The sequence below is a fragment of the Cyphomyrmex costatus genome, unplaced genomic scaffold (assembly GCF_001594065.2).
Source record: "Cyphomyrmex costatus isolate MS0001 unplaced genomic scaffold, Ccosl1.0 scaffold160, whole genome shotgun sequence".
NCBI classification, from domain to species: domain Eukaryota; kingdom Metazoa; phylum Arthropoda; class Insecta; order Hymenoptera; family Formicidae; genus Cyphomyrmex; species Cyphomyrmex costatus.
In genome coordinates this window covers 522,289-539,091 of record NW_017275610.1, presented here as the reverse complement: position 1 = coordinate 539,091, position 16,803 = coordinate 522,289, and the positions used below count along the sequence as shown (strand labels likewise).

Genomic DNA, 16,803 nt, shown 5'->3' with positions numbered 1-16,803 from the left:
CGACGCATCATTGCATCGCATCTGCTAATGGCAGAAGTCATTTTAATCATTCTGAGATGAAAATTCTAATACCACATATATGTATAAATGTCCAAGGAAAATATTTTTTTAATATAATAAAAATCAATAATGTAGAAATATTATATATTATATTTCATCTTCGCCTACATAATATTTATATCAATATTAACAATAGGCAACTATTTGCTTTTACTTTTTGTTGTATCACACCTAACACGTAAATTTTAAATGGTATATAATTTGCTAGCTTTAAATGACTATAATTTAAAAATTATTATAGACTCGACATTTTAGGATTAGAATTTTTGTCTCAAAGTAACTTCATCAGGAATCTACTATTACCATCAGGTGGTGCATCGAGTTTGAAATACTCTGTATATACGCATAATTTACATATAAAATGTTGATTATTACAATATCAAATATTATTTAAGGTCAAAGTCAATAAAACCTGGTTCCCTGTAATAAATAATCATCAAATATTTATATTATTATAAGATACAATAATAATAAATTAATGATATATTTATAGAAAAACAACACGTGATACATTAAAATTTATTATATATAGTGAACTTGTATAATTCCGTCATTAAGGATTACAATAATACAACCTAATAATTTACTAATTTGATATACATTTTTTATGTATTATATATACAGCCTTTAAATAAACTGTAAATTTATACTGATGCTATTGGAGGTTAGAGCTCGCGGTTGGCGGCGTAGATGAATAATAATGATGTGCATTGACTCACGCTGTCCTTGCAAATCAATCCTTCTTTTTCCGCTTAATGCTGCGAATTAGATGGACAAATCTTCCGAACTGTCATGCGCGTGCGTGAGTACGTTATTGAACACGTGATCAATCTCAGGCTCGTACTGATATTACGTCTTTCTTTCGCAAAACTTTAAATTATTAATGGCTCTTTGGTATTACTTACGTCAATAATTATTGTATGTTAAACGCTTTATGTTAATTATTCAGTATTGATGTGTGTGTTATGTGTAGTAAAGAAATTGTTTGAAGAATTTATTAAATTTTATATCTCAAATAATGTTGTTGCGCTATTATATATTTAATAACTTTTGCCTCATTTTTTGCACAGATATAATGATATTATTAACTGTATAATAAATAAAAAATATGTTAAACTATTTCAGATTTTGTAAAATTTTTTCAGAAATTAACTTAGAATTTATCAGAATTTACATACATGAAAAATTTTAGAAAAGATATAGATCGAGTCTTTAGACACTTTTAAGGAGATGCTGGAGTGCTTCTGTTTTATCATTACTTAGTTAAAGACTCGTTTCTCTTAATTGCATTTACGGATGGAAAAATCATTCTGCATAATTAAAGTCGACAACAATGAATTTATTGCGCTAGCTACATTTCAATACGAAAAACGGAAGAAAATTAAAAACTTACAGTTTCGTTATCGGCTTCTGTGATTTTCGATAACGAAACTGTACATTTTTTTTCCGTTTTTCGTATTGAAATGTAGCTAGCGCAATTCATTGTTGTCGATATACTTTAATTATGCAGAAGGATTTTTCCATCCGTAAATGTCCAGCATCACCTTAAGAAGTTTCAATTTGTATAAAAAATCAGAGAAATATTTCAAAAAGTTATAAAATTATTTTAAAAAATTCTGAAAAATGCTGCATATAAGTTTTCATACATTTCTAAAATTTGATACTGAAAAAATTTTAAAAACTTCTGAAATTGCATAAAAATTTTCATGAATTATATGAAAAGTTACTGAAAAATTTGCGACATGTCGATAAAATGTACGGCTACAAATGATACCCACCATTTCATTGAAATCTGTACGCACCTGGGTTGAGTAACAGCGTCTGCTAGCGGCCTGTCGCCGCGCAGGCGCCGAGGAGTGTGCCCTTCCAATTTTACAATTTCACAACATTACTTCCGCTACGGGTAGCCGACGTCCATTTTGCTTGCTTGTTGGTGTGAGCGTTCCTGTTTTATGAGCAGTTTTTATAGTCGCCTGCTTATCGTAAGTAAATATTAATCTCTGTAAATTGTGTCGTTTCATGAATCCGCGATTTCGGATCTTTGCTCACGAGTTTAATTCAATTAAATTTGAGATCGTGTTTCCGAGACGCGTTCTCGCGAAGACATTTTCATAGAACTTTCTGAGATAGCGTCGGTAGTCATACACCATGGCTCGCTGTATTTTCTTAAAACTCGCCGAAATCTGAATAGAATAGAAGCAAATAAAAAGATCCACGTATAACATACGCACGTAATTCGGTATTTCAGCGTAGAAAGGAAGAGCGAGGGTGAAAGGGTTTCGATTATTTTTTTTTATATTTAAATTTTTTGTAGTATAAATATACAATAATTTATAATATTAATAATATTTACATGTAAAGGCACTGATAACGTGTATGTATACAATATCTTTTGTTGAAAGAATTTAGTAAAAAATTTTACTGAATTGCTTTCAGATTAGATAAATGCATGCATTATAATCCACGGGACTGCAAATCTAGGGCTATGTTCAGATTCCCACCCGAGTGCCACTCAGGTATCCTTCTATCCTTATTGTTTGCCAAATGTTAAACAAGGATGACACCCAGGGAGCACTCGGGTGGGAATCTGAACACGCCGTAACGTGTTCTGGGAGTTTCTAAATTCTAGAATCTCTTTGATCCTTTAATTTTCTTGGATTCTATTAATTCTGAAATATTTGTCAGTCCTCAAGCTTTGATTTTTATAGATTAGTGCTGTTCAAGATTTATAATTCTAAGCATTAGCTTGATATGTGTCAGCTGCCTGTTGCTCTCCTTTTTTTTATCTCCATTAAGAAAAAGGAAGATAATAGGCATCAAATTTTTTTTTCATTTGTAACACAAATCAATTTAGATTGTTTTATCTTTGTTATTTATTGAAAAATGCCAAAAAGAAAACAGAATGATGTTTGTTAGTGTCTTCGACTATACAGGTTTTGATTCATCAATTCATGTTGGATTAATAACGCTATACAAGCTTTAATATTGGTAGAGCAAGTAACATCAATTAATAGCAAAGCTTAATCCCAAATTGATTTAAAACCTGTTACATACGAAAATGCTATGTGTCGACTTGTGTCACTATGGAAAACATCTATAAATATTGGGTGTTTATTCACAAAAATGGCGAATTATTTTATTCTTGTTTTATGTTTACAAACAAGAATATGATTTACTATATTATACTAATGTCTATTTCTATCCACAGTTTAATTTTAAGTCTCAGTTCAACTAACTTTTTATCTGTTTGTAATTATAAGATCTTTTTTCAATGCTTAAAATTAAAAATTAGAACAGATAAACTGTGTAAGAAATTCAACTACAAAGAACTTGCTACATATTGCTAAAAAACCATCCACTGATACATATCAAGCAAATGTCCACAATTACAAATCTTGAACAGCTGATCTATAAAGTTAAAGCTTAAAAGTATTAAAAATTTTCGAGATTAATTATTATAAATACTTATGTTATTATATCTTGAAATTTTTAGATCTATAATTCTAGATTTGATATATACCGTGTGTTTCATTTTAATCGCCCCAGGCAAATATCTCGAAAAATATGGAAGATATGGTATATATATGTATAGATATAAATAAAAATATATTACAGGAAGTTTGAACAATGGAAGGAGGAGCACCAGGAGGAGGTAGAGGTAGTTTTCGAGGACGTGGAGGCCCTGGTGTAGTAATGAGGGGACGTGGCGGTTTTGGAGAGAGAGGAAGGTAAAGAACTTATTGAAACAAGCTTATTGTAAAAAAAAAATCTGCATTAATGATTACAACAGAAACTGGCCATTAAGATGCCATTTTTTTATTGGTTTGCCATTTTCTAGCCATTTGTGTTATTTCAAGTAAAATAATATAAACGTTTTCCTTTTTTGCACTACTCCAGAGCGATAAAATATATCTTTTCTCGCTTGCAAAATTTGGCTGATGAACGACACTCTTTGAATAACCAATTTTATGTAATCATGATATCGTAATGTTTAAAGGATCAAATGGTAAATAAGTATTGTATTATAATATTTTAAAAACGAAATCCAACTCTATGCAAGCTTTATATAAAAAGAAATTGAAAAGGGTTTTATGACAATATTACTTTCAAGAGATAATAAAATATGGGCTGAACAGATACATATCTGCATGAACAATGAAAAGATAGATTCATTTATTTATAACTATTTAAAAGCCAAGTTGCAAAAGCTGGTTTTGTAGAAATTTTTGTAGTTTTATAAAAAAAAACAAAATAAAAAATGTTTATATAAAAATATTTCTTCCATAAGACAAAAAATGGAGTACAAATTCATATCTACCTGCATTATGAATACAGATCAATTAGCCCGACACTCCTGCTACACCTTTATATTCTAAAGAAACAATTTGCTACAGGAAGAAACTCTAAAATATTATTATACATTGCTTTTTTATAATTATTTTCCATTCTTTTAATTATAGAAAGGAAATATGGTGTAATGTATGAAGGAAAGAATTTAATCAAATTGTACAAATAGAGATGCTTATGTATGTAATATGAGTCAATATGAAAGAAATAATTAATATATTTATTTTGCAACAGAGGTGGTCCTCCACGAGGTGGCAGCATGATGCGTGGTGGACGAGGCAATGGGCCTGGCGGAAGAGGAGGTCCACCTATGAGAGGTCGAGGCGGTCCTCCTGGCAGAGGTGGACGAGGTGGACATTTTCCTCCAGGGTAAGCATTTCTTAATATATATACTTTATATTTTGTATTTTAATAAAATTGGTTATATTTTGTAAAATATTTAAATTTATCATTAATTTATAAATTTTTTATATTAATTTTTTCCAATAATATGAAAATGATAAATGTTATACATTATTAATATAATATATTACTTTGTACTAATATATGTTAATAAATTTATCGCAAAATGTGAATTTTTGTACGTGAAATGCTGTATTAAAAGTTCTTAAATAATAAATCATATATTACAAGATCTTATATATATAATAAATTATATATTTATTTATAATAAAGGTTTATAAGTATAAAGTATTAAGAGAGTTAAGTAATATTATAAGCTAAAATGACTTTATTGATCATTTAAAAGACCACCAGAAGGAGGAATGTCTAGTGGACCTGGAGGTGGTCCACCACCCTTAGGAATGGGTGGTCCTCCACGAGGAGGTGGCGGAAGGGGTGGCGGCAGTAATAGCTTCCGCAACAGAGGCAGAGGCGACTTCGGCAGAGGAGATAGCCGCGGAGGTAGCAACAATTTCCGAGGTCGTGGTATGGATAGGGGTAGAGGAGGATCTAGGTGAGAGAGTTAACTCTTAGCTCTAAAATTTATTTATGTAATAATGAGTATTTTTTTTAAACGTTTTGAAAAAAAAAAACTAGAAATTTAGCACAATGATTAATGACAAAATCAAGCATAGAAATTACAATATGAAAAATATACTATAGATATATATGATGCTCCCACCTTGTAAGTTAAAGAGAATTTTATTAATGGGATTATATTTTTATTCAAATACAATTTATTGTTTCAGAGGATCAAGCAGAGGTGGACCAAGTCGTGGAGGTGGCTTCGCCGATCGTGGTGGTCGGGGGGCTGGTGGACGTGTTGGTCCTACGAAACGAGGAGGCCCACCTAGCTCGAGTGGACCCTCCAAGAGGCCGCGTTTTGATCAGGCGTCTTCCCAGCCATCCAATGGTTACGCCACTCAACCACCAAGGTAAATATCAAGAAATTTTCTTTTTATTGTAACATTCAAAGGCATTTTTTTCTTGAAAGCTAAAGATTGAAAATTAATTTAACGTATATATAATTTCGGTCATGTGTTTATTATATATTGACCATTAATTGAAGTTAATCTTTTATGCGAGCTGTATATATATTTGTAATATTTAAATTTTAAATGTATTAGTGTTTATTAAATTTTAAGATAATTAATGAGGCAATAGAAAAAATTATTAAAATTGTACTACTTAAGATATTTTATATTTCTCATACTTTTGTACTATTTTTTAATTAATATTAGAAATTGTAGCTTGATGTTGAAAACACCTACTACCATTAAATATGTTTAATCTTTTGTCAAGAATAAATTAATTTAGTTATAAGACTTTTTATGACATATTATAAAAGATACGAGGTTAAACTATTTAAGCTAAGCATTTTCTAAAAATTGTATTTTCGGTTTCCAAAAACATACCTTTTTTTAGAAATAATAGATAATAACGAATTAAAAAATATTCAACATATAATAATACAATAAATAAATAGTTACAATTTATACTTTGTACATAGAAGTCCAAAAAAATAATGAATATAAGAGATAAAAATGAATGTATTAACATATTTTGCTTTTGAATAATAATTTAGCCAAGGCGGTTATGGAGGTTCAAGTAACGCCTACAGCAGCCAACAACCGCAGCAACAACAGTCCGTAGGATACGGCAGTGGTGGCTATGGCTCACAGCAAGGTTACACGCAGTCTTATCAGGGCTATGAGAGCTACCAACAGCCTCAGGATTATGGACAAACGGTAAATAATTATTTGAATATGTATATGCGAGACAATTCTGAAAACAATTCAAATACAAATTATTTTCAATCATTTAAGGCTCCTGAGTAGTTGCGACGGCCATGTTGAAATTGTGATGTCATAGACGAGAAATGCACATTAGATTTTTCTGCATGCCGTTTGTAAATAAAAACTATTTGGATAAATGTAAATAACGAGATTGCTTAAAAACACTTGTAAAAATTGGCGGAAACTGTCCTTTCCTTCTTTGATAGTCAGTAAATGATCGTAAAGAGCACGTAAAGTGAGCCTATACTCGGGCAGAAACACACAGTTTAACAGCTGATGAAACGAGTGAAATATACGCTTTTACGTATAAAATTTCAAGATAATTGTAGTTTCCACCCTTTTTTGGGACTTACAAGTACGAGGCAAGTTATGTTTTCACAAATAAAGAAATATTAACGAAATGGGGAGCAAGAAAAATTTTGTCGTTAAAACGTCACTTTTCCACGCCTATTAATTCAGCCTTTTACCGTGGCGAGGCGTTATAACATACACACAAGTACGAGCCCATGTCTGTGTGCTCGCCTTCGGCTCGAAAATGAGCACACAAACATGAGCTCGTACTTGTTGTGTGATTACCAGGCCGCTGACTAATTCGGTGTCGCTACCATCAACACGAAGTTCTTGGCTGAGTACTCGGACGCCTTAAATACTAAATACATTCTAGATTTTTGAACATTAAATTTAATTAAATTATTTCAAATATATAAATTTAAATATTTATAAAATTACTAATTGTTTTTTCAATCAAAAGAATCCATTATTATTTTGTTTCTCTTAATTCTAGGGTTATCCACCGTCTGCAGCAGATAGCAGATATGGCGGGGCATCATCGGTTCCAGCTGCAGGTTTCGGCGCTAACGATCCATACAGTTACGGCAAAGCTCCGCCATCAGGTGAGTTATAGACAGTAAAACAAGAAATCATGTGTTACATGCGACATGCGTCGTTATTTTTTTATTACATTTTGTGTATATTTGATTCTCGCTAATTAATTTTGATTAATTCTTCATGATCCAATAATTTGTGAAATTATTTTTTTTCCAAAACCTCCAGATCTTGAAATTTTTCTTCCAAAAGTGATATAGATCTTTCTGTAATAATAAGTATAAAAATTCAGATCATAAAGAATTGATTAAGCTTTATGCATTTTTCATGTAACGTTGACGGTACTTATGACAGTACTGATTGAAAGTACTCAAGACGTTCGATAATTACACTAACGGAGTACTTGAGCGTCGAATTGAGTAGGTCGGCGAGACATATACAGTTATTAATATTACATAATGCATGTCTAGTCGATTACCAGGAGGCAGTGTCAACCGCGGGACCGGGGGGCGGGGCCGGTTATGTCTCTGCTAATCCATATGACGACCGATCTAACGCCAACATAATCAACCGGGGTTACTCGACGCAACCTTATGGTTAGTTGTTTCGTTCGCTGTCATCGTCCACATTATACAATTCATTAACGGCCATTGGAGCAATCCTTAAGGACTCATTTATGATAGAGATGAAATATTAAATTATTTGCTCGAATTGATTGTCAGCAAAGAAAGTGTCATGCTATCATAAATTGTATCACGGAGTCATCAGGGAATTTAAATAATTATTAATCTTGATGAAATGTTAATTATAAATTTTTCTTGAAAAATATAAGTAAAATATTAGATTATTATGACAATAAATAATTTATTATATTTTTTTTGTTAAACTTCTAGCAAACCATTGAATTTCAGATATTGTATATAATGCTTATACTCTTTTCTAACAAATAATTTTATGTCTCATTTCCCAATAATAAGTGAGTTCTTGAAGATTGCCACCTAATGTTTTTGTTTTCCGGGTTACATCCGAGTTAACACGATTCCGCAATAAAGCACGATTCCTTTCAGACGAGAAACGTCTTCTGATTTAGACGACAGAAAAAGAGCAAACGCGCGATCAATCCGACCACCGATCTATGTTCTGAAAACTTTGATATTTTTGTGTTTTCTTGAAGTCTCAATGCTATATATTGGAATTGAAGTTTTTTTTATATTCTTGAAATTTTTGTATATTCTCGTTCGGATATTTGGATTTTTATATCGCTAGATCTGTGTAGAATTTTAAACAGTTTTTTTTTCTTTTAATTGTTTTTTTCGCGATCGATGCGAATGAGCTGAGTTACATAAATTTCATTTTGAACGTAATAAGAAATCATACAAAAATTGGATAGCGAATCCTTTCATCGAAACACTAGCACTGCAGCACTGCCTCCTGCCATCTTTCACATTCCAGGATTACAAGGTCCGTGATAAATACAATTTCTTTCTCACCTAAAATAAAAAATATGTTTATGTGTATAAATTATCTCGTTAAATCCTTTATTATTCTTTTTTAATACAATCTTCTACTCTCTCTCTCTCTCCCCCTATTCCTCCCTCTCTTCTTTCCTCCTTTTTTCTTTCTAATTTTATTTATAATATATATTTTGGATTTCTTTCTCTTAATCTATAATTTAATATCGTAATAAAGATCTATTTATTTCTTAGATTTATTTAATTTGTAAAAAATTGTTTTAAGTAGTTAGGCGATATTAATTGATTATATTTAATTAGCGAACTGTCACTTCCTCGTGAAGATGTATTTCATTTTTCTATTTTGTCATGATTGCTTCATCATTCAATCGATCGTTACACCTCAATAAAGCTTTTTGTTATTTTGTTTGAGATATTTCGTTTCAGATATTTCTCGTCTGAGTCATTTGCTTCTATATTTTCAGCATTTTTCATGATTGTTTTATAAATATGTTTTTCTTATGATTGCAGATTATCCAAGTCAGGACGGTGTTTATGGAAAACAGGACTATGGTAAGTACAACTCGCAGTACAGAAAAGTTCATTAATCAAAGGGAAAAAAATTAGTTAAGTTGATTGGGAAAGGAAATTGTGTTTATGTAGAATTTAGACGTAAAATAGATTAAATAAGTAATAATATGACATACAAAAGAGACATTCGGAAGGTATAAAACAGATATCATAAACGATGTGTTAATGTATTAATTTATATACAAGATTTATACGTATACATTTTCGTACTTTTGATGAGGAAAATGTAGGGTATTCTATGAAATTTAGGAAACTTTTGGGTAATTATAGTCGGTGAAATTTTATTATGTACAAAACAATAATCAAAGATATTAAAAATGATTCCGAGAGGTTTATGACTTTGAGAGAGAATTGCGATTCCCATTAATTAAATTATAAGGTCAAATCAAATTTAGTAAACCATGTCGTTTGAAAACCAAATGAAAATTACAGTCAGTACTGAACACAATGTAACGACTTGTAACTTAAAAAATATATGTATCTGTAGGGCTATTATAGACGGAAATTTATAATTTAACTATCTAGTTATGCATTAGATACGAGTGCAGCATTACAAGACATATTTAATGATATTATGAACAGCTATTCTTAGTACACCGAGATATTTATTGCAATATGTCTTACGAGAACATTCGCAGTACTAAAAGAAGTATTTGCAGTTCTACAAAAAAGCGTTTATATTATTACAAGAGCATTTACGATGAGAACATAATAGCACACAGAGAAAGATTTTTATAAGTTTATCCACATATATGAGATTTTTGCAATTCAAGCGTTAGCAAGATTAAAAAACTGTCCACAAATACATTTGCATTATAAATTACAAAACTAATCTACAAGAAGTCCATTTTTTCAGTATTTAAAAATTAAAGCAAATGAAATTGTGAATATATTTATTATACACATGCACATACACACGTCGAAAACATCGAAAAATAGTAGGCAGATAAAGAATTGGTAGCGATATCATACAAGGATCTATATAAGTAGATCGTTCAGTTTTATGTATATGTAGAGAAGCAGGATTACTAATTATATTTCTCGAGTAATGGAACGGAGGAGCTATGGTTGTTTCCAGGTGGCAGTGCTGGTTACCAAAACGCCCAGTCTCAGCGACGTTATTAAAGATATCCGTCACTTAATTAATCAATATCCGCTCATTAATTTTATATCTAAGTAGATAACAATTCTCCCAAGCGAAAGGAAAAAAAAATGCAGAACAGATTGAATCCGTCTCCGATTGCGCGATAAAGGGAATAATGCTTTCACATTTTAAAACTGCGAAACACATTTATTGATAGAAGAACGATGACAATCGAGGAATTTTGAAGCAAGATGACGTAAAATTGTAAAATCGGGATGCGCCTCCTAATAATGTTTGTATATCGAGGGATTTATCTTGCTTTTCACAAAGGTTGATTTGATCATACGTACATAGTGTCAAAAAAGTTGGGAATTAATACTGTTAGGCATATAACAGGTATCTATCGTAATTATCTCATATATGAATATACTCTTTTGCTAAATGCACTTTTTCAATTGTATTTGAAAAATTATTTTACTTTAAACAATTTTTAAAAGATTTAATCTTCTCATTGACTCCCAGCTTTTCTAAGACACTCTTCACGTCACTTTGCTCTCAAGATTTTTTTTCCACTTCTGCTTGCTTTGTCTTCGTCTTGTGCGCGTTGAACGAATTTGATCGACATATACCGCTTGACAACATAGGGGAACACATATTTTATACTTGACAATTAGCAATTAATACACACTACATTATTCACTACGTCGCCTGTACGACAATCTAGAATTAAGTCCCGGTCGAACGATTAATTTTCTCGATCGTTTTCTTCACTATTTGCGTAGCGTAATTTAACATAACAGTAATAACTAAAAAGAAATCACCAATGACAAAAGCGATAATGACGACACTGTAAAGTCAGCGTCCTGTTTTGTATATATAAATAGAAATCATAAATAAACCCTTTTTTTGTGGAGAGGAAAAGTCATGGTAAAACACGCGATATATGGAACTGTGTACTTTATCCCTGAAGGCTTAGAAGGAGAATAATGTTAAACATTGACATAAGCACCTTTTAATATGTCTTGACATTTATTCGTATTGATTAAAACTGATGTCAATTTATATCTATTCAGTTAGATTTAATCGACAATATCGAGAATTCCTTTGGAACTATACTAGAAATATTTTATAACTTATTGTATTACACTTATTTGCCAAAATTTTATTATTCACTGTAATTTTTTGATAATATTAGATTCATTTATTATTTATTTTATATAATTTATAATTACATAAATAATAATTCTGCAATCTATAACCTGGATAAATAACTGTCATGACCGCCGTCGATGATCAGTTATTAGCAGTTTATTAATGTTATATTGGAGATAAAATCATCAATTAACAATTATAATAAATTCTTATGAAATATCAATTTTTCATGGAATTCAACAAAGTTACCGATTTTGTTGTCTTTAACGATTAGCTATGATTGCAGAGAAAAAGTGAGTCTCGATATGAGATTTCTTTTTTTGGCAGAGAATTCAGTCAAAAGTCGAATAATATAGTGAATTTAACAATTCAGTTATATAATGTCTAATTCTCTGTCGTGTATTATTTTATATTAATTAACGAAACTCGCTTAAAATAATTTGTATTGTTTATTGTATATGATACATCTTTTACGAATAACTATATAGCGCATCATGTTGTTATGTCCCGATCTATTGTAAACGATCGCTCAATGAAAATGAAAGAAACATTGAAAAAAATGAAGATCGAGAACATCAATACATCAAAGACTTACCCTTACCCTTATTGTCACCTTACCTTATAGCACGAGAAACAGAGAAAAAGTGGACGAGACACGCAAAAACCAGCAACTGCCCTAGGAAGACAAGCTAATCAAAAAGACTGAATATGGGCGAATAAGTATGATAATTGAGACAAAAGATTATCTCGGTAATATAGTAATAAAAAGTAGGTATATATGTGAACATTTTTGGGAAACATGGTAGATTAAATGCCATTTCGAACCGAGCCACTCTTTCGTCTATGAATTTTTCGATCGTGTGCAATCGATTTTTTCTTTAATAAAAATATCAAAGCATTATTAGATTGTAAGCAATTTAGAATAAAATATTTTTCAGAAAGAGTAAGTCCTGAAGACGTGGCGTGAATAGAAATTTTTACATTTTTGTCGAAGACTAATTAGAGATGTGTTCAATGTTAAACGAATAATGACCTCTTGTTCGACGTTTTTAGTAAGAAAAAATCGACTTCGAACTGGGAAAAAAATACATGGACGAAAGATGAAAACTCGGATTTAAGAGATAATATATATCCAGTTAGAAATATTTAGTTAGAAAAAAAGATAAAAGTAAAAATTAGATAACATTTGAAGAAAATTATGAGTTTGTGAAAGTGTATGTAAGTTTAAAGATTTTATTCTCTAAAGCATATAACAAATTTCACATATCTATTAATTTCAAAATAACATTACTATTTCAGGAATATTTCACCCCTGAGTCATACGTAAACGTAGCGTTGGAAATAGACAAGCCCAGATATAAGGCCCGACATCTCTTAGTAGTTTCTAAAAGTTCAATCATTATTAGTATACAATACTGTTTGAGTATTATTACTTAAGAAATATGATATATATATATATAAATATATTTACAGAGCAATATGAGTACAACGTGATACAAATACAATTAAAGAACAATATAATAAGTTTTGTTATACAGTCATATGAGTTTAATTATATAGAGCAGTATCATTTAAGAGTACAATTACAGAGTAATATTACGAGTACAATTGTAGAACTTATGGAGTTTAAGCAGCGGAAGGTACTTAAAAGTACTAATAATGACCAAATTTGACGAAAATTAAGTTTATTTCACAGGCGTAGCAACAAGCTGAGATACTTATGAAACAATGAATGAAAGTCAGAGGGTGAGAGACAGAAAGTATCGTTCTTCCAGCAAGAAACATGTCAAATTAAATTAAGTCATCCTTCCTCACAAAAGAGAAAAGGCAAATCAAGTAAATAGTGGATGCAGTCCAGTTAGCGCTATTCATAATAGTTCAAAAATAATTTAAATTAAATTAGAAGATTCGTATTATCGAAATCAATATTATGCCGCGCTAATTAGACCGGCATTCAAAGTGAGTAAAATTATTTTCGTTAATAATGTATATACTTGAAAGCAATAGCAATTAGCTAAAATCCTTGAATTTATAAATAATTACTTAAAATTTACCTTATATTAATCAAATGATATATATGTAAAATGTACAATTTTCATATGCAAAATAAGTAAAGAAAGAATAATTTGCTAGAAAATGTACTTTTTTCTGCACGTAACTTTTTTTTGCGTATACTTGGAACCGAATAACGGCAAATTAAAGACAATTGTCAATCAATGATAAATATTAACGTGAAGTACATAAAAAAATGAGAATGGGAAAGAGAGAACAAACAAGAAAAGTAACGAAACTAACGCGTGCAATACGAAACACTAAATATTAGAAATGAAAGTCAAATGCTCGAGTATACCTCAACCCAAAAACTCAGGTGAGTAAATACAAATAAATATCTATCCATTCTTTGTGAACAGCTATCTATTTCCGAAGAGGACATATGTATATATATAATATATATATCTATCAGAATTTATTGTAAGAATAATATCGAATATTAGTTAACAGACGGAACTACTGCATTTATCGAGTGTAAAAATGAATTTAGCGAAATAACAAACGTAGTGACAATTAATTGCATATAATAGCGGATCTTTGAAAGGTATCTTAATGTATCACAGGCGATCGAATTGCTTGATAAGTAGATTCCGTTCGATTATAACAAGCCTAATTGCGTTTCTTTATTTTTATGTCTCTTATAAAGACGTTGTGTACAGGGAGTGAGATAAAATCACTACGACCGAATAAAAATACATCAGAAAGACGAGTGGGAAATATTCGTAGATTCACACTTTTCACAAGTATATTCGCAGTTAATAACCGTTATCGTTACAATATACTCTCCTATAGATGAATTATCTTGCCGTTTTTAACGCGCACGGCAGACGTTAATCAACAGAAATAACTAAAAGCGCTAAAGTTAGGGAAGCGCCAAAAGAAATAAAACTGATTCACTCGATAATCAAGTAGGCACGATTTTGCTTGAGTAAACGAGCAATGTTGCAAACGACACTTCGTAAAGATATAGAGAAAATTAGCTTAAATCTCTCAGACGAGTACGAAATTGATTTTCACAGTTTGACCGCTCGGCTCCTGTCTGATTTATCGATATTGCTTTCTCTAGGTTGATCACAACGGCAACAACTGTGACGCCTAACGAGATCATCATCCACGTGAAATCATCGATTGTAATCGTCGCATGACCGGTATCGCAATCATGAGAATCAGGAAAATCACGAACCTGGTGAGCAAGAATTAATTATTAATATATTAATGCTGCGTACACTAATATATACAAGTAGCATTTTAAATTTCTTGAAAGGAAATTGCAAGAGAGTGAAAATACAGCCACTTTTAAAAGAGAGTAAAAATATTTCACTGTTTTTCAAGAAGTGAAATATTTTCACTCTCTCTTGGAATAAGATTTTACTCCAAGAAATTTGTAAATTTATATATACTAATAATATATATATCTCTGTATATATTAATATATATAATATTATACTTATATATATTTATTGCTGTTTTTCTTTGTTCTAGGCATTTCACATCTCGCAGGAATATATATTCCATACACATCGTATGCTTCTTACAGGTGAATAAGAGTCGCATTTTAGAGTGGTGTACGAATTATATTTGTACAAGAAACTAGGCTGTTTTTTTCTTGACTGATTCTATTCCTCTTGACTAGTCATCTTGTTCGATCATTTTAACGGTTCCAGTTCTAGTTTATATTTTTTGTTAAGATTATTTGATGTAGAAGAACTTTTGAATTTGAAGGGGATCATCGATTTAGTTTCCTTTAAAAAAAAAACATGAATTTTCAATTTTTATCTATTTATAAATAAATTTATGTTTTTAATATTAAATTTTTATAAAATATCAATATTTGCAAAAAAAACTGTTTATTACATATCGTTACATTATACACGATATACATAGTTTTAAATATTTTAATACCAAGAGTTACAAATCTTTTCCAGATTCATTCTGATAACGAGTAGAAATTAACATTATATTTTATCATTCAATGTTAGAAAAAGTTTATGATATATACACTTCAATCGATAAAATCCAATATGTATTTCGATAAAAATCTAACAATATATTAATATTAGATATCTCATATTAGATATCTTTTGTGATTAAAAAATACTTTTAAAGTATATTTCATTATTAATCATTTAGGATATTTTATATTTAGGATATTTTTAATTAAACTGCGATTAACATAATTAAAATTATGCATATATATATATATAATACTATTTTTAAATAGAATTATTAAAATTATAATTTTATTATTTACCGTACAGACAAAAAGATTAGAGACAATAATTGTTAGAACTATAATTTATTTATATATATATATATGCATATGTATGTGCATTATATTTGTAAAGGAGATCGATAGTACTTAACTATTCTTTACTCAAAAAGCTCTACAAAAAATAATATAGCACTTGAATAGTAATGCGAAATGTAGAAATCATTCTCTTTTGTAAAAAGAAAGAAAAATAAAATAAAGTGTAATATATATCAATGAGTATCATCCATTTCTCTTTGACTTCCTCCTTGGCTTCCTTAACGTCCTTTTGCATGAGTTAACTATATTTTAATAGAGGTTCTAATTGTAAGTTCGTCATCTGTTGGATATGAATTTTGCAACACACTTGGAAAACATTTTTTTTTCGTTATATCTTCATTATTTCTTAACAAATTTCTCTTTATGTAATTTTTAATGTGACAATTTATTGTATACTTTTTTGTAATATATACAACAGAGTTAACTAAAAAATATTTATAATTGTAAACATTTATTGAATAAATAAACATTAAATTAAATACTTACGAATGTTTTAATTTGTAAAGAAATAACAGTATTATTTAATAAAAAATAAAAATTTTGTTTTTAACATTTTTTATTTATTCATAATTATTTTGCATATTTTCAATGCTGAGAAAACTAATTTCTTTTTTGCTCCATACAATTGTATTCTAGTGCTGGTTTGTTTGGTAGTATGATTCTCATTAATCGTACGCAAGAAAGTCTAATATGTTT

The 16,803-nt window shown here is 29.9% G+C and overlaps 1 protein-coding gene across 6 annotated transcripts; it reads left to right on the top strand.

Moving 5' to 3' along the window:
- The first annotated feature begins 1,966 nt into the window (after positions 1-1,966).
- Positions 1,967-15,501, top strand: LOC108771560 (TATA-binding protein-associated factor 2N). 6 transcript variants are annotated; one of them, XR_001940646.1, is made up of 11 exons: positions 1,967-2,042; positions 3,676-3,788; positions 4,642-4,776; positions 5,156-5,362; positions 5,598-5,783; positions 6,434-6,596; positions 7,429-7,537; positions 7,940-8,065; positions 9,452-9,493; positions 14,866-14,985; positions 15,282-15,501. XR_001940646.1 is itself a non-coding variant. In XM_018536876.1 (10 exons), exons 2-10 carry the CDS (start codon positions 3,688-3,690, stop codon positions 12,438-12,440), a joined length of 1,137 nt encoding a protein of 378 aa, XP_018392378.1. In that variant the 5' UTR covers positions 1,967-2,042; positions 3,676-3,687; the 3' UTR covers positions 12,441-12,731. The 6 variants fall into 6 exon arrangements, 4 of the variants coding, with proteins under 4 accessions (XP_018392378.1, XP_018392379.1, XP_018392380.1 ...); XR_001940648.1 differs by lacking the exon at positions 7,940-8,065; XM_018536876.1 differs by lacking the exons at positions 14,866-14,985; positions 15,282-15,501 and adding an exon at positions 12,373-12,731.
- Positions 15,502-16,803: the final 1,302 nt, after the last annotated feature.

Excerpts from the sequence above, each read along its gene's own strand:
- LOC108771560 (XM_018536876.1), top strand. The coding sequence starts at position 3,688 with ATGGAAGGAGGAGCACCAGGAGGAGGTAGAGGTAGTTTTCGAGGACGT. Across the intron at positions 3,789-4,641 it reads GGTTTTGGAGAGAGAGGAAG|AGGTGGTCCTCCACGAGGTG; the intron begins GTAAAGAACTTA and ends ATTTTGCAACAG. Across the intron at positions 9,494-12,372 it reads TTATGGAAAACAGGACTATG|CACGAGAAACAGAGAAAAAG; the intron begins GTAAGTACAACT and ends CTTACCTTATAG.